Source organism: Chelon labrosus (assembly GCF_963514085.1).
Source record: "Chelon labrosus genome assembly, chromosome: 17".
Classification (NCBI taxonomy): Eukaryota; Metazoa; Chordata; class Actinopteri; order Mugiliformes; family Mugilidae; genus Chelon; species Chelon labrosus.
In genome coordinates, this window is record NC_140350.1 from 21,263,425 (window position 1) to 21,290,093 (window position 26,669).

General features: G+C 45.0%; 1 protein-coding gene across 1 annotated transcript in view; it reads right to left on the reverse strand.

Moving 5' to 3' along the window:
- Window positions 1-26,669, reverse strand: part of zbtb16a (zinc finger and BTB domain containing 16a) — a 135,086-nt gene that overhangs the window by 3,916 nt on the left and 104,501 nt on the right. Inside the window, exons 5-6 of the mRNA XM_084565417.1 lie at window positions 9,521-9,691; window positions 444-614 (exon numbers count right to left, since the gene is read on the reverse strand). Of these exons, the coding sequence (XP_084421543.1) occupies window positions 444-614; window positions 9,521-9,691 (342 nt within the window). The remainder of the gene's footprint in view (window positions 1-443; window positions 615-9,520; window positions 9,692-26,669) is intronic.

A 26,669-nucleotide genomic window follows, 5' to 3' on the forward strand; every position in this document is an offset into this window, starting at 1 on the left:
GTTTGTCTATATGCTAAGTACAGACATACTGGGTTAAACAGCCTGGCTCTGTGTTCATGCTTCCAGTTATCAACACCCACCTCATTTATAAAAAAAAAAAAAAAAAAATCAGTATATATAAAAAAAAAATATGGCCACGTATGCTACAAATGGAGAAACCATTTCTTGGCAAACGACATCCCGGCTTCCCAAAAGCCGATGTTTTTCAGCGTGGTTGCCAGGTCTGCTGCCATTGCGCCTGTACAGTCACCAAAACCTTTGCTCATCGACCGTACATGGAAAACCTCAGCCGTAGCTGGAAGCGGTGACCAATAATTTCTGCGCAAATGGATAAACATCAGAAAAGCGTCTCCTGCACGTAACTTGCTCTAAAAGCACAGAGTTAGTTTTGTCTCTACTTCGGACTCCTACTTTCCAGTTCAGTCCTATTTTAAACACAGTACCTGTGTGCACACGGTAGTGGGTTTCCAGCTGGTGCTTGAGGCTGAACTTCTTCCCGCAGCCATTACATTCATAGGGTTTCTCCCCGGTGTGGATGCGCTTGTGGCCCTTCAGCGTGCTCTCATCTCGGAAGCAGCTCCCGCAGAACTCACACTCAAATGGGTGGTCCCCGGCTGAAAGGTGGGAAAGAAAAACATACATTTATACTTACAGAAATCTGCGGATGGGATTTTATTGTGAAAAATATAAACGGGAAACAAGGCGCCATTTCCATGCTGCAGTTTTACATGACTATTTTAATGCACAATGAGAACTATAGGCGCTAGTTGCATTCTAATGGATACCCACTTAAAAGGCTCTAATACCAGCAGAAAAAATACGACCCACCTTTTTGTCTTTCTCCACAAATCACCCGCACTGTTGTTTTGCTTTCGTGTAAAGCCTTAAATAATTGTAGCCTGTCATGGCTGTTCACCGGCCATGAGATGTATTATTGACCATGCAGTCCCAGTGTCACAATACACTAATGGATAACCTGACTGATGCGGTAAACCTAGAATAATGAGCCGGGGTATGTCACGACGGGATTTATTATCCTCGGATATATAACTTTTTAATTTAATAAATCCATATACACCATTTTCTCCGTGTCTAACAAGACGGCTGTTTTATAAAGCCTGTCAAAAGTAGATGAAGTGGCAGCCAGACATCATCCTCTATCTGTTCACACGTGTGTTTGAGGAGATACAACCTCAGGGGCAGACAAATGAAACCAAAAACTGCACTTCCTCGAATGGCCACTGGAGTCTGTCTCCAAAACTGAGTCAGTCCCAATGGACCTCTTTGTTAAAATGTCCAACTTTACAGCAGAAATCAACGTGTTTACAGCCTGTAGCAAAATCGGTTTCGGAACTGTACAAATATACTGACATGCACCGATCAGGCATAACATTATGACCACCGTCCTAATATTGTGTAGGTGCCTCCAAAACCATTGTGATCCATCAGAGAATGGACATGGGCCTTCTGAGGGTGTCCTGTGGTGTTAGTGGGGGCCTCTGAGTTGAGAGGCCTCTGTGGATCATCCCACAGATACTTGATCAGTTTGGGATCTAGTGAATTTGGAGGCCAGGTCAACACCTTGTGCTGTTCTTCATGATTTTTTAGTTGTTTTTGTGCCTGTGTCAGGCTGCATCCTGCTGGGGATGGCTGCTGCCATCAAGGAGTGCCATTGCTATGGGGTGGGGGTGCCTGGTCTGGTCTAGGTGGGTGCCACATGTCTAAGTAACATCCACACAAATGAATGCCAGGTCCAAATGTTTCCCAGCAGAACACTGAAGCGTCACAAGATGGTCAATGTTCTTTACTTCTCCTGTCAGTGGTTTTAATGTTGTGGCTGCATTTGGGTGACAGGTGGGTGTTGTAGCAAGGTGATAGGCCTCTGTCTTGGTGCCACCCTCCTGCCTTAGCTTCACATCTTTGAGCATTTTTGAATTAGCCAGTAGTGTGGAAGAGTACTAACAGGCGCGCTGGAAAGATGGCCGCAGCCGCCGCGCTGAGCTTCAAAACTGCTACTAGGGAGACCTAAGGGTGTTGGGTTGTAGGGTTGTTTCATGACGTTAATCTGGGTCACAGTCTTCAATAGGGAAGACGACAAACTGAACTGTCGTCGTCATCCATGTCTCTGAGAGGACACATTTACCAGCGTGGAGAAATAAAAGCTCAGATGAAGTGGTTGGGCCTCAGGTGATGTAGTGTTTCAGTTTGGGGAGTGGAAACGGTCAAAATGCCCAAAACGTACAATATTTAAATGTCTGCACTTTTGACTATTTGCTAACTAGTTCAACTAATTATAAATTAAGCTATAGACAAGTGCTTCCCATACTTTTGTTTTGACATGAGCGTGTTATTGGTTCATGCACCCCCCTGTGTCTAATAGTTTCGCACCAAGTGTATTCTGACTTCTTATTTACAGAAGGTCACATTTCCATCCTGAGACATTAGACTCATCTCAGACGCCATGCGGGCAGGTGGACGTACAGTATCCGTACCCTCCGAAATGAAAATGATTATCACTTTCTACTCCTCAGACTGCCACAGCACAGGTCCCCACAGGGCAGCTGTAATGGATATTCAGATGTCAGTGATCAGGGATATTATGATTTGCAGGAGCCTCTCACCAGCAGTCCAAAGACTAATTGTATTCCTGTGTTTGATGAGGGGACCGCTTCTTGCGTCATTTGCTTCCCCCGTGTTACACTCTCCAGCCAAGTAATGCTGTGGATATTTATTAATGTATTTCACTCCACCGCTGCAGGTTTAAGTCACCATCAATGACCTATGCCTTTCATTATCTGCCTGTCCAAGCAGCAACGTGCCAGGGAATAAATTGCATTTCTCGTTATGTGCTGCTACCACTGGCCCGCTGTTAAGAGACAATTTCGCTTCCATCCCGCATATTTTATTTAAGATTTTATGCATACAGTATGCATGCATGTAGCTGGTTTATTCAAGAAGAGAGACAAAAGAGGGGATGAAAGAGGAGCGTGAAACGGATACCCTCTGAATGCTGATCACATTTTGGGCTCGCTACACTTTTATGGCGGAAAGCGCTTTCGATGCCTTGTGATGTTGGACGCGTTCCCATTAAAGGGAGGGATAAAACCGAGACAGGGATGGAGCGGGGGGTGTGGGTGTATATGGCGGCGGCGGTGGGGGCTGGGTAAAAATCAATAAAAGTGACAGTCTTTATTTGTCTGCATGAAGTTATCAGTGGCTCCCGCTGTAAGACATTGTGCTCTTTCTAGCGTTTCAACCACAGCAGAGATCACAATCCATCACGGAGCTCGGTGGGCTCGCGCGACGCCGCAAGAATAATAATTGAGCTCGGATTCACCTGCCTTTAATTAGGGCCTCAGATCAAACCGCGAGTGGGATGCTAATACTCGGCGGAGGCCTATGGAGGGTTATTTACGCCTAATGTCCTGTTGCTGCGCTAACGTCTGCCGTCAGCGAACATCATCCCAAACATCTTGCATTCTCAAGTAAGGCCTTTTTTTTTCATTTAATAAAACGAGATGCCAGCATTAAATAATATGCACGCATTAAATTTTCCTAAAATAAACCGGCCCAAATTTGCAACCATAAAATAAAAAAACATGGTCTGTGACACTCCCTTACAGCTTCATACACAGATATACTTCACTGTAAATAACAATATATTTGAACTCTCTTCTTTTCTGTAGCGACTCTTTGAACTGCCGACATCTTTATGACGCTACGCTCATTTTAAATGCCAATAATGAACAACAAGCAAGCCATTTCTCAGTTACAGTTACTGGACTGGAGACTTGTCATTCCAGTCCATGCATACCTGGCTGTGTGCAATAAAGAGACAACAGAAAAGGAAGAATGCGCTATAAAACACAGATTGATGGCTGCCCGACTCCAGCATCCTGCTCCTCGCGTCCTGGATGCATACCATTATCTCCCACTGCCACTCGGGGACGCCAGAGCGCAAACTTGCTCGGCGGAGCTTTAAATAAATCAGACACAATTCTATAATCACATTGTGAGGATGTAAAGGAGCGGACAGGACTTCATTTTGTCAGGATACTCTCATGGGTTGCTGCAGAATAATAACATCCAAATCTGCTGCTATTACTTCCTCCGTCTCTTTTCCCCTTCCTTCCTCGCTTTCCTGTTGTCATTTCTCTTTCTCGCTGGTGTGACCACATGGCAGGGACGCCACAGATGAGGACCCAGCACAGTGAGGTGGAACCACAGCATGGTGAGTGAACCCAAGGGTGCCCCCGAGCATCACCACCTGCGTCTCCTGACCACCCCCCTCCCCCCTTTCCCATCGCCTCCTTTTTGCACCCCAAAGGGCTGCTGAGGGTGCCTGTGCCCATGGGCACATGGGGCATGTTCATTATATACGGTAAGGGGCTGTAAATCACCAGGCTCCATCACTGCCAGGACCAGAACTGGCTCATTCTCTCTCTCTAAATTCAATTCAGTCCTCTCTCTCTCTCTCTCTTGCTCTCGCTCTCTCTCTCTCTCTGGCTGTAGCACTATCAAATACAGCTGCGAACACAAAACACCCCGCCACAGCAGACAGCAAATTGGCTCAGAGTTTAAAAAAAACACACACAGACACTTACACACAGACAGTGCACAACAACAGAATATTAATGAAGGCCTGGTCTGTAAAGAGAGAGAGTGTGTATGTGTCTGTGTGTGTGTGTGTGTGAGAGCGCGGTGGGGGGAAAGGGAAAAAGCACAGCTGCTATGACTGCCACTTTTATAAGCCAACATTGTGTGAGTACTGTACATGCACGGTGTAAAGATGCAGACATGAAATAAAGAGGCAACACGGCAGCAGCAGTAGCAGCAGCAGCAGCAGCTATGTGTAATGGCATGTTAAGAGAAGGTAATGAAACTGCAGGTGGATGCAGGAAAACAGGGGGGGAAACACAGCCAGGGAGAGGAGGAGAGATGGCGAGATTAAGACGCCGAAATAAACACTATTAAATCCGGCTTTTTTTTTTTTCTTCCTCGTCCTAAATGGTGATCCAGTGTCAGAGCCCGTAGCAGCAAGGCTGCTTTCAAAAGATAAGGCTGCAGACAGGTAAAATGAAGCACATGTAATGAATGTCCATAAAAGTGCTTTTTGCTGCTTTCTGCTGTCAGCTGATACAACAGAACGGTGATTCAACCAATAACCAAGCTATATCCAGAAAGCTTTCTATGGAAGATGAGCTGCCACGGTCTGTCCATTAAAATTAAGGTTGAATGGCGGGAATTGAGATCTTGGAAATCTCGTCAAAATTGACTCCAATTTACTCGGGGAAAAATACCTGAGGGAAGCAGCACGAGGGCTCATCTGGCACCTTTACACGAGACTACTGTACACCGAGAACAAAGACACCAAACCCGACGTGCGACTGTTGCATCTAAATACTCAAGTCTGACACTGAAGAGCAATTACTTTGCAGGCTTCAGTGTCTGGTCCCCAAGTCCAGGTGAGTGGCAAAGACATTGAAGCCAAATGAAGAATGAAGCCAAGTGTTTAATCTGCCAACAAAAAGCTTTGCAGGAGGTTTCGATAGGTGCAGACTCCCATCACCGAATCAGAACGCGGAACAAGTGGAGCGCCGAAACAACACGCCAAAATGGCTACATGTGAATAATTTTACTTCTTTGCCACTGCAGGCAGTAATAAGGTCATCCCTCTTAAAATATATATATATATATATATATATATATATATATATATATATAATCACTCCAACATGCCACGTTAAAACTTGTGTGATTCATTTTAAACTTGTGCGAACTGAGAAAAACATTCAAAGAAGAAGAAAATCACAAAGGGCTGCGCTCGTCCCCGATAGCGTCTCCGCACACGTGAAAGTGGCTTTGATGAGTCACGGTGACTACGGAGGAAATAAGATGACATTTGTGAGCGTTAATCCATGTCACGGTGACGCTTTTGGACATGCACGGAGGGGCAGAACTGAAACTGCACAGAGGGCGGAGCGGTTATAGCCGACCCTTGTCTCGGTTACAGCACAACAGCACAACGCTAACTCGACGACAACAAAAGGCAACAGAAAAGACAAAATGTTCGAAGAAATGAAACACAGTTTCCATTCCTATTGTTACAGCTGTTTAAATGTGGTTTAGCTTCACAGTGTGTCCGGGAATCTATTTGTGGAGCTCGCTGGAGTTGTGTAACTGTTATAATACTGGAAAACTTAATCTGCATGTTCATTTAATCTATTTTTCTGTTCTCATTTAGAGAGACGAGACAGGCATTTAGAGTACTTTTTTAGCAAAGATGACACAGCTGTAATTCCCTTTCAGATAATCCATATTAAGGAATGCACAGCGTTATCTTCATTCTTCTTCTGTAACCGCTTGTCATGTGAAGGGTCGCGGGGTGGCTGGAGCCTATCCCAGCTGTCATTTGGCAGACAACCATTCACACTCTACACCTACGGCCAATTTAGAATCACCAGTGAACCTAACCAGCATGTCTTTGGACGGTGGGAGGAAGCTGGAGTACCTGGAGAGAACCCACGCAGACACAGGGAGAACATGCAAACTCCACACAGGAAGAAAGACCACAGTCGGCCTGGATTAGAACCCGGTAGCTTCTTGCTGTGAGGCATCGGCGCCAACCACCACCCCGAAGGATCCCTTGACCTTGTGTCTTCGTCACATCTGTAGCCAATCCTACGATTTACACGTTTGATACTCGAAAACATTGCACAAATTTAAGAAAACGGGGCCGCCTGATAGCTCGAGGCACAACTACTAAAGCTAAGTGTTTACAGACAGGCGTCCACACCGGATTGAGTCTCTGTTATCAACAAGCAAGGCGAGCTGTAGTTAAACTTGCCAGGCCGATTCTCTAAGGTGGATACGCTGTCTGGCTCTGTCTGTTTTAAAGCACTATTTTTGCCTTGTTACCCAGCAAAGTGTGAATGAGATTATTAACATCAAAGTGTAAATGCAGAGGAACACCATGCTTTCACTTTCTTTTTTTTTGGAGGGTAAATTAGGACCTATTCCTGGCGCCCATGATGTCTGCGTGAGTTGCTGACTTTATAATCCCCCCGACAAAAGGCTCTGCATCATATTTAAACGACTGCTTTCACGGCTGGCTCATTGTGATTTAACACACGCCCACAGTGGGACGAGGTTCAAAGTGGCACGGGGCTGCAAAGTCTCATCTGCGGCTCCGGAGACGAGCCGAGGTGACATTTGCGTCGCCCGGGTGGGCAGGTGGATCAGAGACGCCGCGTGTGTCCTCTCCAATGTCGGATAGACGGAGCAGATGTGTGCGCCGCTACTGTACAGGCGGCTCGAGCAGCCACATCCACGCACACACACACCACCCCCACCCCCACCCCCTCGCCCCACAGCTCCTACCACCATCACACACTAATGGTGTATTCGCCTGACTTGTAAATAGGGCCGACTGCTCTCATCTCACTGCCTTTCGTTTCAAATATTTATCCGTGAGCCGGTGAGCTAAATCGGCTCTGACAGTGAGACTGTTATTTAAGGTCGCAGACAGGCGGCTGGGTGAGAGAAAAAGGGAGAGAGAGGGAGAGTGAGAGAGAGAGAGAGGGGGCGTCCATCCCTCGCTGGTGAAATGGGATTCATTTCCATGTGTTCATATTCTGTCATGGCTACGTTTTTCTTTTTTTCTTCTTCGTCTTCTCCTCCTCCTCTCCCCCCCCACCCCACTCTGAATAGCCGCATCCGTCAGGCTACCTCTGCTCCCCTCGCGCGAAAGGAAAAAATAAAAATGTATTAGTATCCTGGCCTCGTCTCAGCAGAGAGCCAGCGCCGAGAGAATTACTAGTGGACCGAAGGAGGGAGAGAGGAGAAAAAAAAAAAAAGAACAAAAATAGTCACTGTAAATAAGCTTCGTCTGACTGCTGCAGAATTCATTTTGTGTTGACCTGAATTAATGCTGTTTATTCAGCTGAGCTAAAGCAGCGGAGCATCGGGGTCGGGATAACATAATTCACCGCCATTTCCTAATGTAAAACATGATCTTTTACTTTGCATTATTCTGTAAGCCGTATTTGTCAATGACAATCCTTGTCCTCTTCTTGCTGTGGCTGTAAACAACTCGCTTTTTATTTATTTTTTTCCACCGTAATACACACGGGTTGGAGGTAGTAATGTACTTTATGGTAATCTGAGATAAAAAATAAAAGGGGGAGAATATTTGGGGGCATTACAAGGCTATGATTTATGGGTCAAAAAATGTTCTTCCGGTGCTTCCGATTAAAGACAAAGGAATTTAGGAATATGCATCACATAAAAAAACAGCTGAAATAATAATAAAGTTCTTCACAACTAGATTTGTAAATCAGCCCGGAAATTAGTGCCTGCGTCCAGGAGAATGAATTATTAGCAGGTGCTGTAGGATAGGAGCTGGCGAGCATGGTTAATCAATCAATACTTTTATGAGCTGGGTTTACAATTTGTTGTACTCGTTATCGCCCGTCCCTATTAGTTCCACAATGTAGTTAATATTTTAACGCGCAGCTTAGTTAATAACTAATCAGTTTAAAAGATTATGAGTTCGAGGGAGCTGAGCTTGAAGGTGAGGGCTCTATGTCTGCGTTGCAACCCTCTGCTGTGGTGCGGGCTTAGCTCTGGATGGCGATAGCCACTCAACTGGGGTATATACGATGCAGCTGGCATAAGGTTTACTTATCGGCATTAGGGCCGAGCGGAGAAGTTTGGAAATGCTAAATATACGTTTCCAAGAAAGCTTCACCCTAAGGGCGGTATTTTGGATTAAATTGAGAGCAAACCCTATGGCAAACCCAGGAAATAAATAGAGGTGTTACATATTTCATTTGGTCTGCAGAGGCAAGATTCCCAGATCAAGATTTAGAGCGTGGTTGTGGAGAAGAAGACTATTCTACTGTACTTATTTTGCTATAATACCATAATAATGCCTCAACCGCAGCCTCCTAAAGCCACCCAGGTACCACCCAGGTAAGGTAGAGCGGCTTATCCACTAATAGCAGGGTTGGATGTTCAAATTCCCAGCTGCCCCACATGCCGAAATGTCCCATAGGTAAGAGTGAACCTGAAATTTTGCCCAATGGCAGAAAGCTCCTTCTCCTAAATCAGGGGGCGTCAAAGAACAGCTGATGGATTTGCAAAGGATGAGGAGGAGAAGAAGAAGGAGGAAGAAGTAGATGGGGGAGGAGGAACAGTAGAAAAAGGAGAAAGAAGAACGGGGAAAGGAAGAGAGGACGAGGAGGAAGATAATAAGAAGAAGGAGGAAGAAAATGACACAGAAGACATTAACCGAAATGTCTCAGATTCCCAATTTGTCCACTGCGAGATCCAGAACGAAACTGTAGATGGCAGCGATGCGTCGAAATCGCACCGTTTCTTCTCAAACAAAATCCAGGTTGTTCATAAAATGTTTTGTAAAAGAACTGAGTTCGACACCCCTTGTCCAAACGAATGAATATGTGACACTGTAAAGAGCATACATAGTGGACATATATGGACGAGTAACGCTTCCACTGACCTGTGTGCGAGCGTAGGTGACGTTTGAGTGCAGTATGGCTGGGGAAGGTCCGGTTGCATTCGCTGCAAATGTAGCTGCGGACGCCGGCGTGGACTTCCATGTGCTGCTGCAGCGCCGTCTGGGTCTGGAAACGCTTCCCACAAAGCAGGCAGAAGATGGCCATGTCCGAGCCTGGAGAGCGGAAAGAAGACACGGGTTGGTTAGTGGCGAGGAGCTCGGAAACGTGAATTCATTTCATGTAATAAAGTGCCTAAAATGATTTATTACGGCTCTTAGTTTCCTGTTTCTTCGCATGTCTTTTAGCTAATGTGTTTCCAGACGTCGGCGACAATAAATATACACACATAAGTTGTAATAAAATAGTTTTGTGATGATTTCAGCGACAGATTTGCCATAACAAATCACACAAGAGCTGCGCATGCTCGCAATGATTAAGACACAGGACACACAACCACTCAGACACATTGCGTTTGAACAACCGTTCCTCCTTACATGCAGCCAGCCAGCATTCATAGGATTTAGAAGCTGCACACAATACTCATGTTTCTGGGTGGGTGTGTAGACCGATAAAGATCTCCTATGCAATACTTCAATCGAATCTTGACTCCAGCGAGCACTGTGCATTTTTCTCCAGCAGAGATAAAGAGCACACAGTTGCGAGCACACAAACACATAAAATCACAAACATAGCAACACACACACACACACACACACACACACAGCACAGTTGCACGCTCCCTCGAACACACTCCCTTCACACTTTTTCAATTACCAGGCTGGGGAAAACTCTGGGGAAGGACTGAGTGTTTGGAGCTCAGTTTCTATTTCATCAGTCAATAACACATCTTTGGGGCAAAGCTGACACTAATTTAAAAATCTATGAAGAGCAGCCCGCCTCATGTTCATAACCACTGGAGGAGGAGGAGGGCCCACGACAGCCTCCACACCAGATCAATCACTGTCTCGGCTGCTCTAAATGCTTAAGAACGGGCGTGCGGGGAGGGGGGGGGGGGGGGTATATATATCGTTGGAGGATGATGATAGGAGGAAGGACAGAAAAGAGTTGCCGGTAAGCAGGTAAAGAAGATAAGAGATTCACTTAGAAGTTGAGAACGGCAACGCGGAAACCAAGCGAGAGAGAAAGGAATCTAATTTTAGTGCGCGTAGGGGAGAGAAATGAATATTGACAAATCTTCCCCTTCTGACTTCAGGTCCGTCTCTGTGTTCCATTTTCACTTGTACAAGAAAGGAAGCAGGTGCGTCTACAGGAGAGTGGAATTTCTATTAAATCCTTGGTGAACACTCATGACTGAAAGCCTGAGGTGCTAATCTGTCAGCCCTACAGGTGCGCCATATTTATAGCCGTGCTCCTTGGAGGACGGGTCCTACTGCGCAGGTGACTTCTTCTTTTCGAAGGCGTGGCCTTCAAGAAACAAATATTTACCTTGAAGATCAATCTTCACCCTCCTCACTACGAGGAGCGAGGAGGGTGAGAGCCTCGAGGCGAACGCTTTAGATTTACCAGTCAATCTACGTTCTGAGCGTTTTGGTCCAAAATCAGTTTCCTCCTATCAGGTGCCTGAGCTCAGAGTAAGAGCCACGGTTCTTTTGCATCAAAATGGGCCAGATGAGGTGGTCTGGGCATCTGGTGAGGACCCAGAATTTGGTGCAGGTATCTCGACTGGCCTGATAACACCTTCTGATACCTCATGAGCAGCTAGAATGCAATGCCAGGAAGAGAGAGAATACCATGTTCTCAGTTTAGATAAGCTAATGAAAATGGACAAATCTATGAGTCTTTCTCTTCCGATTTGCAACCTCACTAGTCGTAAAGATTTGTCTTTTCCTGCATGAGCAATAATCTCAACTGGACTGCATTCCTTAGCTCTGAATGCAAAGTGACGTGCTTCCTAAGGACTGGTGAGCCAGAACATTCACATGAGTACAGCGCTGCTGTTAGTTCTTTGCCTTTGTTGTATTTTCCTCACCTGTGTCTTCTTCTCCTCCTCCTCTGGGCTTTTATCAACAAAGATAGTATTGAATGAGGTTGATTGCCTCTGGGTTCCCTTTAGGACTCCAGGTACTTAACCGGCTGATGATTGACAATCCTGCTTCCTATTCACTCGTATTTCCACCAGCGCTCCCCCCTTTATTAGTGTATCATTCATCTTATGAGCAGACTTCTTCTACTTCTTCCGAGACACTTAAAAAATCATTTGCAGTCACTTAAAAAACATAAAGCAACTTGGCATTATTGAATCGTGGAGAAGACATGGAAATAGTGTGAAGGTATGGAACAGGCGATAGAGAAAACAGGACAGGAGTGGACATGGATGGGGGTGGGGTAGAACTGAGAGAGACTTTGGCCAAAGGTGGATAATTAGGAGGGAAAAAAAAAAGTTTAGGAATGTAAAAGGTCAGCAGACCTCTGACCTCAGGCCTGAGCTAAGGCACGGTGGAAACATGAAACCCAGATACCAACACACACACACACACTCGTACAAACACAGAAAAAAACAAAGGTGGGGAACAAAACGGTGGACGGACGCACCACAATGAAAAGACTACTTTGAAGTCAGCGCAGTTGCAGCAGCAGCAGCAGCGCGAGTCATTAAGTTGAATGGTGGAGTATCAGCTTTAGGAGAAGTCTAACAGATTTGTCAGACCAGCGATATGATCAAACTAAGGGAACAAGGGTGATAAATCCAAACAAAACACCTGGACTTGACCGACTTGTAAACACATTGCTTTCTAAACTAAACCAAAAACTCAAAATTACTACATCTATGCTACTACTACTACTACTTTTTGAGGTACTGTACATTGACCTTCAGGAAATCAAGGCCTCTAGTGGCTTTAGTAGCAAAGAAGGAACCAAAGATTGAAAGTATAGTCAGTTGATATTGCAGGAAGGCTGTCAAGGGGGTAGATGGGTTGACAAAGAAGTGGACCTTTGTTTCTTAAACTGATAAGGGCTAATCTATAAGAACTCACTGCCCAAATAAAGCAGAGCAGGATTAAAGGCTGTTAAGAGATCGGCAATCAAAATATGTTTTCATATAAAACTATAGGGCCCAGATGTTTCATCCGTGCTTTCCAACAGTCAAAGAGGTGAATCTGCCGCCACCGGCCCTTCCTTGTCTGCAAGCCACAGTTTGCAGCAAAGCGTTAACTCGGATCCCTGCTAGACAAAATTAAGTGGTGCAAACTATACAGTCAGTACAGGGAATAATTGTGTGTTGCAGGAGAGTGGGTAAAGGTGTTGTCAGCCGCTGATAGATGAAGACGGCAGTGGAGAGATAAAAAAAGGAAGGAAAGGTGGGAGAAAAGTAGTTGACCCAGGAGGTCCATTACAGTGTAAAATTGAGTCAGCCCAAAGTGACACCTGAAAGAAGCGGCAGGAGCCGGAGTGGTGGGGGGTTCTTAGTCTCAGTCCTGTTTGGCTGTTTTGGAATAATTTACCTCCTCTAACCAGCCTCTCTCCCTCTCCCTCTCTCTCTCTCTACTTCTTGCGCTACCTATTTATAAAGGCTTGAGCATCTTCTGGCTGTTTGTGTGTGTGGTCGCGGCAGTGGCGGCAGTATCTTAATGGGCACAGAGTGGCAGGGCCGCTGTTATTTAAGTGGGGGAAGGACAGAGGCCGGTAATGGAGAGGAATACTCCCCGATGGGAGGTGACAGTGGCCGGATGGGCAAGGAGCAGAGAAATGGCCTGAGGGTAGAGGCTGGTCACTGTGGTAGGCGCTAGGTCTGGCTTCGATGTGCAGCGGGGTAACCACCCAACTGCACCTCTACCATAAATGAAAAATGATAAATAACTTAATTAATGGGCTAAAAAAAACATCAAATCAATCAGGACTTAATTATATAACTTTACGTTCTAAGAATCTGTGTGTAGGGTTTAGCTGTATCCAGCAGTGGGGTTGCTCCTATCTTTCCAAACATATGGACAAATGTATAGTGGCCACCATTAAAAAACATCATCGTGATTAATATATTCCATTTCTGCTAGTACATTCCTGTGAATCCTGCCTGCTGTGCATTTAAATGGAAATTCCACCACGTGGCCAGAAGCTAAGTCAAATGGGAGAATGACAGTGCAGTACCATTAGTGGCCACTAGATGCTTTTTTGGGGGGACTCTTTAAAGGGGAACTACTGTTTTTTACAACCTGGACCTTATTTCTGGCATAAAATATGATCGTTTACTCACCCATATAACTTTGGTGTCATTTGTAGTCGTTCAGCTAGTTTTTTGCAACATGGCTAAATATTTTTCCGATTCTGAGGTTCTGGATGAAGCATAGCAGTAGCAAATTACAGGTAAACAAGCCGACCGTCGTGTGTACGTGCAAACGCTCAGAGATGACATCGTCCAGGTCAGAAGTTAGTAGGTCAATCTACAGACCCCGGATGATGATAACAGCTAACTTCGGACTCAACGGGGAATAGCACTAGCGTATCATAAGTTTCGCAGCAGATAATGCGTTATTTAGAGGCTGCGTTTCGGTGCCCCATTCACTCCCACTATATGGATATACGCTGATCTAAATATCTCCCAAAGGAATACGAATTACACAAAAGTTATATGGGTAAACGAGTAAACGATCGTATTTTATGCCAGAAATAAGGTCCAGGTTGTAAAAAACAGCAGTTCCCCTTTAAAAGAGCTCAGTATTGGGCATTAAATGGGTGTCTTGATGATAATTTTGACATTAATTCCTTTATTCTTAGGCTTAAAGACAAATCATCAATGTTGACTTAATCTGAATTCAGTGCTTTTGGATTTTGGTACGCTGAACTGCAGGCTTATAAACAACTATCAAGAGATCTTAAGATGATGCCACCGATAGACTCCACATGTCTGCAGCACACTTAGAAGCTCTTATACTTGACCGCGATGTGAGTTACGGCTCAAGATGACCGTTAAAAAAAAAAAAAAAAAAACCCTTGGATGTTTCTTTAAAACCTTTTCCCGAATGCACGTGTTTCTTGGACTGTAGTCGAGACAGTTAAAACGCGTCCCGGCTGTGGCCTGCAATGCAACGTGCTGAACAGAGGACCTGCCAGAGTTAATGAGGCAGAGAGCAGCGGGACCTCAGCACAAGGTGTTCAATCACAGGCCATTACCACAGCCCTCCACCTCTGTTACTGCTTGCTCTTGTCAATAGCAATCTATAGCAAGCTATAGTTTATCCATGCAGAGGGCCGAATAGCAACTCCTAAACGTGGGCGTCTGTATCCGAACGCACCTATATTAATTGTAGGAGTAATAACAGAAACATGACTCCAAAGTCAGGACAAGACGTGTGATTTACGAGGGCTTTGCGCTGCCTTCAAGTGCTACTGCTTAGAAACTGTAAATATGATTCACGTCGCGCACAAATGCTCAGACCTGACCTGGCAACAGGATCTTAAAAGAGGAATTCAATGCTCCAGCGTGACGCTTCCTGAAAAGCCAGTCTTTGATCTCAGACGGTTAATCAAAAGACATTATTAATCTTTCTTCTTTTTAATGAATTAATTCATTTTTAGTTTAAAAAAATCTGAAGTAGCAGAGCTCAGCATTGCAACCCATTGCTCAAGAGAAAAATTAAAAACATACCATGACTGAACGGATAAAGGATGAAACAAACAAACTGCAACAGCTAACATATTGTAATGATCAACATTAAGTGCAGGTCCATAATTCAAGCACCGAGGACGAGCGCTGTTTAAAGCAGGGGTGGTTTTACTCTACCATTTGATGGAGCACATTTTCCGTTATGAAATCTGGACTCAGCAACAAGTTGCACTCAATCAGACTAAGCCCACCCCGACAATTCCCAGGACGCTCTTTGGTTTGCAGTAAGTGACTTACAGTAAGTTAGCAGCAGAGAAATCACTATTTGCCATGTGTCCTGTCCAAGAAGGATCCCAACAGATCTCTTTCTTTCTCGCCTTGCCTTGAACTGCCCCCACTTTACACCGGCACAGGTAAAGAGTCACGACAGCGCTCGCCCTACCAGGAGCTCTACTGAATCCTCCGCTATCTGCCACCATCTAACTGCCAGTCACCACAAACACCAGTCACAACAAATCCCGCCTGTGTGTTTGCAGAGCAGGGGTGTGAGAAACTTTAAAAAAAAAGGTGACGTTCCCGCTGCTCTTTAGCTTTGCCAAGCGTTTGTTGATACTCTCATCGGTAATCAGGCTTCATCACACATCAGGTCGCAGCCTTTCTGAAAAGGTCGCCGAGCACCTTTTTACATCCGCCTCCACGGGGCGTCAACAAAGACATGCACCTAGTCATGAATGAACAAATACACGCCGTCTGTAATTTCCTCTTATGTGGCTTGGAAAAGGTCTCTAATGAAATGTTGGGGGTACGTTCTCTAACACTCGGGGCTTTGCACTCTCGCCGTCATGTCTGGCATATTGTGGGTTAGCGAGACCCCCTGTTGGCGACTGCAGCGTTGTGGGAAAGCGAGCAGTTTCATCTAAATGTGCGCCTCTTCTGCACAAATGCAATTTTTGGCAAACAAAAGCCGCTCTCGCACATCGTTCGGAGACACTGAATGAACTGTCACCGAGTGTGGAATTAATTTCAATAAGAGGAAACAAAATAAGAGAAGATTCGAGAAGCAGGGTGCAAGAGGTTAGGAATGTGTGATGGTGTGATGAAATCGCTGAATTTCTTTACAAACTGCAGCCTCTTCCACGGCGTTAGTGATTTCCTCATTACAGTAGATTAGAATCAAAACAGGCTCCTTATTGGATTGAAACATACTGTCAGGCATATGTTCCTCAGTGCGATAATGGTTGCTTCAGCAGATGATCGAGAGAGCAAATTCGTTTTTAACAGTGGAAAGACAAATGGCTGGATTTTTGCAGACCAAACATTCAGTGAAAACGTTCGAGGGGTGGTGAGGATTCACATGTGAGACTGTTTAAGAGGTTTTTAGCCTCAGCGTTTGAGTAGACTCTGCGCAGGAGAGCTGCAGCTCCTAACAGGAACAACGAGGGCTGCCAACACAGATGCAGAAATGAGGAAATGAGCATTCTGTTAAAGTAGTTTACATAACGCGCATTGCATCGGAATTACATCACACTGCACAACCTTAGCAAATGATCTCCTGTTTGTCCCGTGCAAACTGTTCGTGGTTACAATTTGGCAGGAAAACAATCTCGGCTCAAGTTGTTTTCAAGATAATTTTCTCAAACAGCTGCTAATTTCGTCAACCTGAGGGTTTAGGCTGTTTAACCTGTTGCTTATTGAATCTGTTTCATGTTGTGGGGAACAGTCATGTTTCCCCTCTTCTGGGGCCGCTATTTGAATTTCAAGAAATCATGACTGATTCATGACTTTCCAGGAGCACAGGCTTCAACAGACGCAACTTTCCCGAATCCTATCCATCACCTGTAGGTTAATGTCGCGTTCGCCGTGCACGGTCTTCCATTCAGAGTCTCCTGTTATCCGACGGTGCACAGCGCTCGCTAACGTCCCCTTTTCTAGGCTTCACGTTATTATGAGCCCGGTTCCTCCCGTGTCCTCGAAATGCAGATGAATAACACATAAACACAGAGGTCTAGCCTCGAACAGGGACGCCGCGTATATGTTTGTGCATACGCTGTGAGAAAGAAAATGAGATGGAATGTTTGTGCCACTGCTAATTCAGTTAAAACACCTCCGCAGAATTATTTATTGATCAAACTGGAGGAGAGAGGAATGATTGTTAAAAATGGGGCTTTGGTAACACAGAGAGCGAGAGCTCTACGTCTGGGGAAAACTACGGGATCGAGGTAACAAAGTATAAAATGTTTGCTTCTAGCAAAGACGTAGATTTAATGTTGTCCACACCCAAAACAAGATTTCCTCGTTTACATGAAGAAAACAACCGTACTCTTAATTGAAAATAGCCAGTGGCTGTTGGCGTTGATAGAAGCCGCTGCTGCTGCAACAGACAATTGCAACTGCATAATTGCCCCAACAAACTTCATTAATTTATTTATTCATTAGAAACTCACAGGAGATATTTTTAAGTTTTCCAACCCAAAAAAAATAGCAGCTGAACGCAAACGTCTGTAAGCACAACGCTCGCATATGAGGTTTCCTGTCTGGGGATTAGGAAGCCGAGGGGTTGAAAAGATAAATCTGAGCAGCTGAGAGATGATTAAATGCCCGACCAACATCGAAGGACTACTGGCAACGGCGGCCGTCGCCTCATGCCGCCTGTATCTGGACCAGGGAGTTGCACTTGAACACATCACAAAGGCTACGGTCCGCAGCCAGCTGGCTCGGTTGGCTAGGAAGAGCTGCAAACTGGCATGGAGAGCTGGCCTCTCCTGAATCATGCTGATCAGCTGGTCCTCGGTTTATGAATTCTGGACGATCGCGACGCTGTGAAGAAGATGCAAAACGAAAAAGATCCTCCTTTGTGCTCGTTGAACTTTAATTTCATCAGTTACATTGCTCTTGTCGCGCCGGATTGGGACACACCGCCAACACAAGGGTCTCGGCCGCTCACTGGCGGCCGGACAAACGGATCGGATTGTGCGTCACAGAAAATAAAACCTATTTAGATATGTGAGAGGGGAAAATCACCTCCTGTTTGAAGCAGTCGCAACCTGGACTGAATCCAAGATGGCTGCAGGTCACATGTCAAAGATTTCCTCTTTGTATTAAATAGAATAAAGCATTAACTCCCTTTATTCTAACTGTAACCACTACTACGATTAATAACAACGACAATAATGATAGTAATACACTATACAACATTATTATATGAGGGACTGAGTATCTTTAAATGCCTGCAAGTGCAATTAAACACAACAAATGAGTCTGAAACGTCTTAGAAAAATATCTAATTCCTTTTAGCACCAGCAGGACCAGTCCATTAGTGACTTGGGGTGACTAGGGAGCGCTCAGGAGTCAGCTCAAAGGACCAGCAGCTCTTTGCATTGCACACGCAGGGAAAACAAGAAAATCAAAGGAGAGGCAATCTCCATTATAAGACGACGCAACAGCACACAGTCAACAGACCCTGCCCCGCTGCGTTCTGTTTTGTTTCGTCCCTGCCTCCCAGTTCCGTCGGGCAGCGATAATTCACGTCGGGGGCCCGCAGCAGCGCTGACATTGTAAGATGAACGGCTCGCAGCTAGATTAATGCCACCAGATGCCAGGCGAGATGCCATATTAATTACCCAGAGATAATGTCAGCGCAACCATATGGCAGCTCAACTGGCCATTTAGTTGACAGGGAGAGGTCTTTATAGCGGCGCAAATTTCCTCATCTGCACGGCGCCATGTTCTCTGCCTCTACTGTAGAAACTGCAGCTCTTCGTTATGGCTCAACATGTTGACTCGGGACGTCGTGATGGACGACGGCGCGTTGCTAGGGAGGCTTAATAAGTGATGAGTGTTTTTTTTTCCAGAGTTCGTGATGACTTAATTTGAACAAATTGGACTAATAGTGTTGGAAAATATCATATTTTTCTTATTATGAACAAATGAAAAGATCAAAATCAACAGTTATCTGAATCTACTTAGAAATATTGAGTGTTGCCAAAGCCTTCACTGTGCAGTATAGGTTCATTTTAAGTCGACCCCACATACGTCCTCCTGCTTTAAGAACAAAAATTATGTATTGATCTACGCATGAAAAGGGGTCTCCATCAAATCCACTGTTTACTTCTGCTGGATTGACTGACTAATAACTAAAATGAAATAGGTTTGTATGGTCTTGATTGGAAATAAATAAGCTTGGGGCTAAGGGCCACACGGAATAATAAAGTCTGGGGGTCCTTGGATCGCGAAGTCTAATGGCTTCTTCCAGTTAACACTTTGAAACGTACTAAAAGTAAAACCCTTTGAAGGATGTCAGATCTTAAACGCACACATCTCCCAAACCTTCACGGACCTCGAGAGCAAACCTCAACCCCTTCCCCCGCCTCCGGCCGTGACTGCGGCGGGCGTAAATTCCAAAATGTCGGCGGAATTTATTCACCCGCGCGTGTTTGCTTTCCTCCTCGCCGCCGTGCCCGACTGTAAAGATCATCAGCGACGCGAGCGAGCGGGGGGGAATTAACGTCAACGTGAAAAACAGTGGCAAAGCCCTTTATCATGATTTACAGTCGCACCGCCGGCCCCCTTCTTGTTGTGGCCTTGCCGGATCGTTTACAAAGACGGACCGCGCTTGCCATCCAATCCGCCCCGGCCACAGCCGTCTCCACCTCCGCCGCCACCACCACCACCGGCGCACCCACCTACCCCACCCTCCAATCCCCACAAATCCGATTTAATCAGACAACTTGTGCAGTGTGGCTCGGAGTAAGAAAAAGGATAATTAGTAAACAGAGGAGCTACTCGCCAGGCTTCATTGGCATTCGCACCGGGTTACTGTGTCGCATTTAAAATGCAGTCTGATGAAGTCTACAGAATCAAACCATTTGTTACTCCTATTGAGGAGGCTTCAGGCTACTGGCAATTAAATTGGAATTAGCGCTGGGGAATGAGATACGGCAGATTCATACCAAGGAGAGGAGGGAGGGAGGGAAAAGGAAACAGAGAGAATGCTCTGCTCTGTCTGGGCCTAGCTTTGCTCAACACTGGGTCAGATCTGGGAGTGATTTGGTTTGTTTATTTCCTGCATGACTCAGATTATCATTTTTATAAGCCGAAACTATCCATCCCCTGACTCACTTCTCTTGTGACGGTTAATGATACACTGATTAATACACCTCTTTAAAATTAGAGGCTTGGAAGAGAAAAATAAAACTGAAAGATTGGCGTTTAATTGAGAGAGCCTCCGACCAGTAACGAGTTCATAAATACAAACAAACGCGGGCGAGCCGCGCTTTTAGGGATGAGAGGCGGGAAACAAAGAGATGCCATTTGCTCTGCCACAGTCGACTGGGCACAGCGGAGCCCAGCATGGAGGGAGTGCGTGTCCACTGGCAGAGGAAGAGAAAGGGAGAAGGAATAGATGGATGGATGGATGGATGGACGGATGGAGGGAGGGAAGAGGGGGGGAGAGCGGCAGCAGATAAATGAAGTGGAAATGAGAGGGAAGCGCTCCTGAGCTACAGCTGGCCTCCGTAACTCTCAGCCAGCCTGACCGTGACAACTGGCTCGCTCTTCCTCTGGAAGTGGGGAGGGAGGAGGGGGGGTGAGGGGTGGCCTGGGCTGTACAACTAGTAAAGGGCCAGCAGGGGCCACTGAGGAGGATCTGATTTCATACTTTTAGTTAACAGAAAGTAGGGAAAAGCAAATCAGCAGTGGAGGAGAGCTATGTAGTCTGCACACTGGGGATGATGCAAGTTGAGTTACATGAGTGGAAGGAACTATGTGCTGCCATTCTAAGCTCTTTACGGGAGTATATAGTTTGCACCAGCATCAACAATTTGCACATCTATTATAAAAATACCATCGGCCAAAATGGCATTACCGATTCAGTACTAAATTAAAACGTTGGATTAAATTTCATTGCAGCGCTAAGCAAAATGTTAGTCTATTAGTGTGTGTGTGTGTGTGTGGGGGGGGGGTAAGTGAGATGATCATTATCATAGTAAAGTGTGTGGCTCCATGTGTATTTGCGACCACGCAAATGCACATATGCACTCAAACGCTTCATTCTCAAGGTTAAATACAAAGATGCCGTTCGAGCGAAGTCCATTACCGCAGGAAACCAATGAAAATAAATGACAGCATTCAGTGGGAGGTTCGAGTATCCCACAGAGAAATTTGCGCAGCTCGGTCATTTGTATACCCGGTTTTCTCCACATAGAATGCTCAATTGTGTGTTTACCGATGAAGCACCACATCGGAGCGCGGCCCTATTTTTCTCTTTAACAGGAAACGGGAGACGTTTTCACTCTAAATATATCAGTGAATCTGTCGGCTGATGTAAATCCCTGTCACCGAGATTAATGAACTCGAAAAAGGAAAAACGGAGCATCGTGCAATTGCAAACTGAGTGCAAATGATTGAATATTTGTAACAGGCCCGCTGCTGATAATGAACGGCAAACCCTGAAAATGCAAAACGGCTGCAATTTGAACCTGCTGGGGAGCGGTCCGCGTCATCGCTGCCTGTTTCTGCAACTGACAGCCTCGGATTATTATTATAAGTGTCTGGCAACGTTACGGAAGCGATCCCCGCAGAGATGCACAGTACTCAAGGAGAAGTCTTAATCTGAATATCACGTGGGAGGTGAGATCTTGTGGAGAGATGACTGGAGTACCGTTGCAGAGCTGGGGCACAGAAAAACGAGACTTCACGCAACGCTCGGGGAAGCTTTAGCAGATTTCCTTAACGCGGGAAGAGGAAGTCGTGGCTATAGTTGTGTCACATACGGATGAAAACACTCCTGTCTGGACACTGCACCTTGCAGAGCATCGTGTTGGTCGTACGGTCACTTGGTAAGCTGGTAGAACATCAACCGGTTGCAAAAACAAACACTAAGCTAGCTTCACTGCTAGCATACACCGCGGCCACTTTAAGGTTTCTGTGTTTGCTGTTCTCCTCAATCGTTCACACTTAAATACATTTTTAAAATGTAAATTATCCTTTAATAACTGAGGATTAATGCAAGCTTTCTCATTTTTCGTTCTGTGAAGTGCTGGTTTACACACAAACACTAAAATAAGGATGCTAACAAAAATAATAGCACGAGCAGATATTTTATTTTACCTCATTTCAAGTGCAGTAAACTACTAAATCAACTCATCTCTCTACAGGGGTCACACCAGCTGCTGCAAGACCACCTCAAGATAATTCTTGTTTGCCTCTGCCTGGACGTTTAGGCTTATCGGGACGCAGTGCAGAATGAATCTGGGACGGATTAGATGCCTCCCTTGATTATGTAAACTTATGTAAAACTAAAGTTCATGAAATAATTTGCATAGAGCTGCGCGTGAGAAGATGACAAAGAAAGAAAAAAATAAATCAAAGCAAGGAGAGGATCCCAGGCTAATTTGAAAGTGCCAAAAAGTCCTACTTTGTCCACTCCCAAACAATTTCCTGTTCAATATTTCCACTCAGGTTCCACCAGATTTTACCAATTTATATGTACAATTAAGTAAATAAAAGGTTATTAATAAATGGTTCGATTAATTAATATATAAACCTTATACAAAAGCAAATACGATGAGAAATTTAAAATATAATGAAATATTTAAATATGAATATTTTTAATAATAACAGTTTTGCTTACAGATTGATTGGTAATCATATTCCTTATTTTTTAGTTTTTTTAGATTTGACTTTTATTCTTACTGCCGTGTTCTCATTTAAATATTTCTGTTAAACCTAAACTAAAATAAGACGAATTAACGTTTCACATTTTCCAATAACCTCCTATTGTTTTATTCTTCTGCGCTCTCGTAAAAAGGCAAAGCTGCTCAGATCAGTGCACTAATCTGGGTTGGGCTTACAAAATTAAAAAGCTAAAGTCTATTAGGGCCTGGTCCTTTGCTCAGTGTTTATTTAAGAGATGTAATGTCTTGGGTTTGTCCACTGCTGCTCTTCCACACCGTCTTAATCACCATTTCCATCCTGCACCTCCGCTAACATGTGCACTTGCTTGTTGTTTGCGGATTTAATTTATATTTTTGTGTCTGCGAATGCAGAGCTTCATCTTTATTAAGGCGCTGGCTATTCATGAGTCTGGATAGCGTTCTCCGGTGCCCTAAAATATAAAAGGGTTTGTGGGCCAGATGTACAGGGAGTGACTTGGCCAACTCCACCCAAACCTTGTCAACCTCCCATCACCCCCCACCTTTGCCCCGTGTCCTGCAATGGAATCCCAAATCTCTCCTCGCCTTCCCAGGATTCATTCTTCTCTCTCTGGCCATCTGGACAGTGGGGGCAGACAATGTAAAAGGAAAAAGGGGGCTGGGTGACGGGGTTGCAAACCCACATTAGTCACAGGCTCTTAGGTCCTTCAACCCATGCACACACACATATACACACACACACACACACTCTAAGAGGCTGAAGCCAAATGACCCCGGCTCCCCCTCACTTCTTTTCCCCTCACTGTGGCTGCTGACATCGTCTTTCCTGGTGGACAAAAGGCTTTTAGCACCTCTCTCTACTGTCCTAACCTCTGCACGCACGCACGCACACATGCATACATGCTCAGCACCCTTTGCAACACAGACGTGCCGGACAGGATGGGGTGTTTGTTTTGTTTTCTCAGACGGCTTGGAAAGGAAGGGAGGGGTGGGACAAGAAAGAAGCGGGGACGAGGGGTGTTGGAGCTGGGAGCGGGAGGCTATCCGATGTGTGTGCAAGTTTAAAAAAAGTAGAGCAAATCATACATGAATGCTCAGGGAAAAGCATAGCCAAATCGCCACTGAATTATAAAGGTATTAGGTACAATGGGGATGGCATGCTTCTAGGCCGGCTTAATGTAGTTAACACGGGCCTTTTGTCGGCGGCGGCAGAAGATGCATCCAGGGGTGGAGGTTCGAGAGAAAAGTCACGGCGCGCTACAAGCCTCCATTATTGTCGAGGCGGAGGTTTGCATTCAGCGTACGTACATACATACAGGAGGAGAATAACGCAGGGGAGAACAGGTGAAGGCTGCGGCCTTCTCGCGCCGCCAAACAATCGTCGACGTGCCACAAGGAAGCGGCGGCGCAGCGCGGGCCCGTTCGCAGCCATCAGCAGGAGCTTCACAAAGAAAAACACGCCGGTACAATGGAGAGGGGGGCGGAAATAAACGCCCGACACTCGAGTTCATCTCGACGAGATCAAGAACCGCGCACAAAGAAGCCGCAGCAGATTCACTTAGTGAACTCACCAGTATTGTCATGAACTGAACAGTCGGACGGATATAAGTGATTGTTACAACCGCAGCAGTGCACTACACGATGCTGCTCACAGCAAATAAGAAACTGCACAGAAGACGGAGAGAGAGTGTGTAGTATGAATGAGTTAGGGAGTAAATAAAACAGTTACATAAGCATTAGATTAGCAGTATTCATCATGGCGGTGTAAACGCAGAGAAACCGGAAGAAATTCAGACTTTATAAAATCGATCCAGTTTAGATTTACCTGGAGATTGTGTATAATATTAGTAAAGGTGTGCATAAAAGACATAAGGGCAAAACATATGTGAATTCTGCATGTGCAGTAATGCCTCTTGTTTAAACTACTCCACAATGCTTTCATCGTTTTCATTTAGATAGATAGATAAGATAAACTCTCACTGGATGGTGGGAAGCTACACTGACTTTTACATTTCAATTCAGTTCCATTCAATTCAATTTTATTTATATAAAACTATCTCAAGATGCTTCACGACATCCGGTCTGAAACCCGGCCTGAAACCCCGCAGAGCAAGCCTGAAGTGTGACGGTGGCGAGGAAAAACTCCCTTTTAACAGGAAGAAACCTTGAGCAGAACCTTAAGCCCATCTGCCTAAGGCCGGCCGGGTAGAGACAGAAAAGAGGGAGCAGATGATGACACAAATACGACATGTAGCTGATGATGTTACACGACAGTTTGAGAATACAAAGAGGAATCACAGGCAGGTTGGAGAACTGATTTGGCGTTTTGAACGAAACGTCTCTCGGCATCTTTTGATTCGATTTGTTTTGCATTTCCAGCTACACAATCTTCTATTCAACGTATTTTACAAAACAACGGTCCAACACAGACGATGCATTTATCAGACAGGACTCGCTGCGTTGCATATATTTAAATTAAAGTATATTTAAGTTAAGGTGGTTATTGTCGACTTTAAAGAGGTATTCGGGTGAGCCGGACTCTAAATTTAAAACTCTAATATGCATTCGTTTGTTCAGTTTCTTGTGTCTGTTTTCATCATACATTTCATTTGACGTTAGCTTTAAGTGCATTTGAAGCCCTGCCCCGAACATTAGCGGCGAACGGGGTGCAATGCAAGCGGAGTTCAGGTGGAGCTGTGACCTTGGAGGGAAAAACTGCAAGCGGCCGGCATGACTTTGCGGGTTGGAAGCAAAAAGGCTTTATTTATAGATCAGCCGTGTGTCGATCATCGAAACGGGGAAACGGCAGCCGTCGGAGGAGGAGGAGGAGGAGAGGGAGGAGAAGGAGCGGGGAAAGTGTGCGAGTCTGTGCGCGAGTGGCTGGGAGGGTTGCTTTTTGAAGAACTAATACAGTGCTGTGCCTCAATCTCACTTAATTCCATTTAAAGGAAATTGATTTTGAGGTTGGGAGGAGGGGGTGCGATGCGGGGGGAAGTACACAGGGTTGTTCTCTCTCTCTCTCTCTGTATTACAGTAATGATGAAGTCTTGGCCTTGTTTCATTCGTTTGCGTCCTTTTGCTGCTGCTACGTACAGTAGTGTGCTGTTTCGCCAGGATAAAGAGTAAGGAGGAATAAAAAAACAAAAAAAAAAAGACATGAAACATTAATGATCCCTGCAGGGGGAAGTGGCTCGCTGCAGCAACAAGTAGCAGGCAAAAAAAAGGAACATAAATATTAAAACTGAATATAAACAGGGATCGGAGCCAGATGAGGTTGTGCAGCATAAATACATGCAAGGTCTAATAACAACACCGCAAGAGGAGAGCTGTGAGAAATGGTTCAGTGCTGCAGAACGACTGTCGGCGACTTACTCTACTGTACACACGGTTCAAAATTATTATTATTATAATTTTTGTTTTTCTGTAAGCATTTAAATTTGTCCTTTTGTTTCAAAAGTAGTAAACTCTGGACAGTTTAAAAATGCTTGATGGCTTCATGCATCTGCACTGAGCACATAATCTACTTAGATCAGGTGCAATATAGACATATATATATACTTTTACTATTTTATGATGCAGTTTTCAAGTTTTAAGTTCTCAAACCATGCTTAACTTTTGGTATATTTTGTAAGAAAGCACCAGAAATTATTTGATTTAACAAGCTAGAGCAATTAGGGATGCACCGAAAATGCATTTTTGGTTTTCGGCTGAAAAATTTCGGTGCATCCCTAATTGCTGCGGTTGTTGCTTGCATCATCACAGCATCTTGTTTCGGCCGTGTTGTTTCGGCGATAAATTTTCGGACTTTTATCGCCAAAACAACACGTGCAAGCAACAACTGCAGCAACTTTCCGAAATTTTTCGGCCGAAAATGGCCCGAAAGTGCATTTTTGGTTTTCGAAAAATTTCGGTGCATCCCTAATAGCAATACAAACT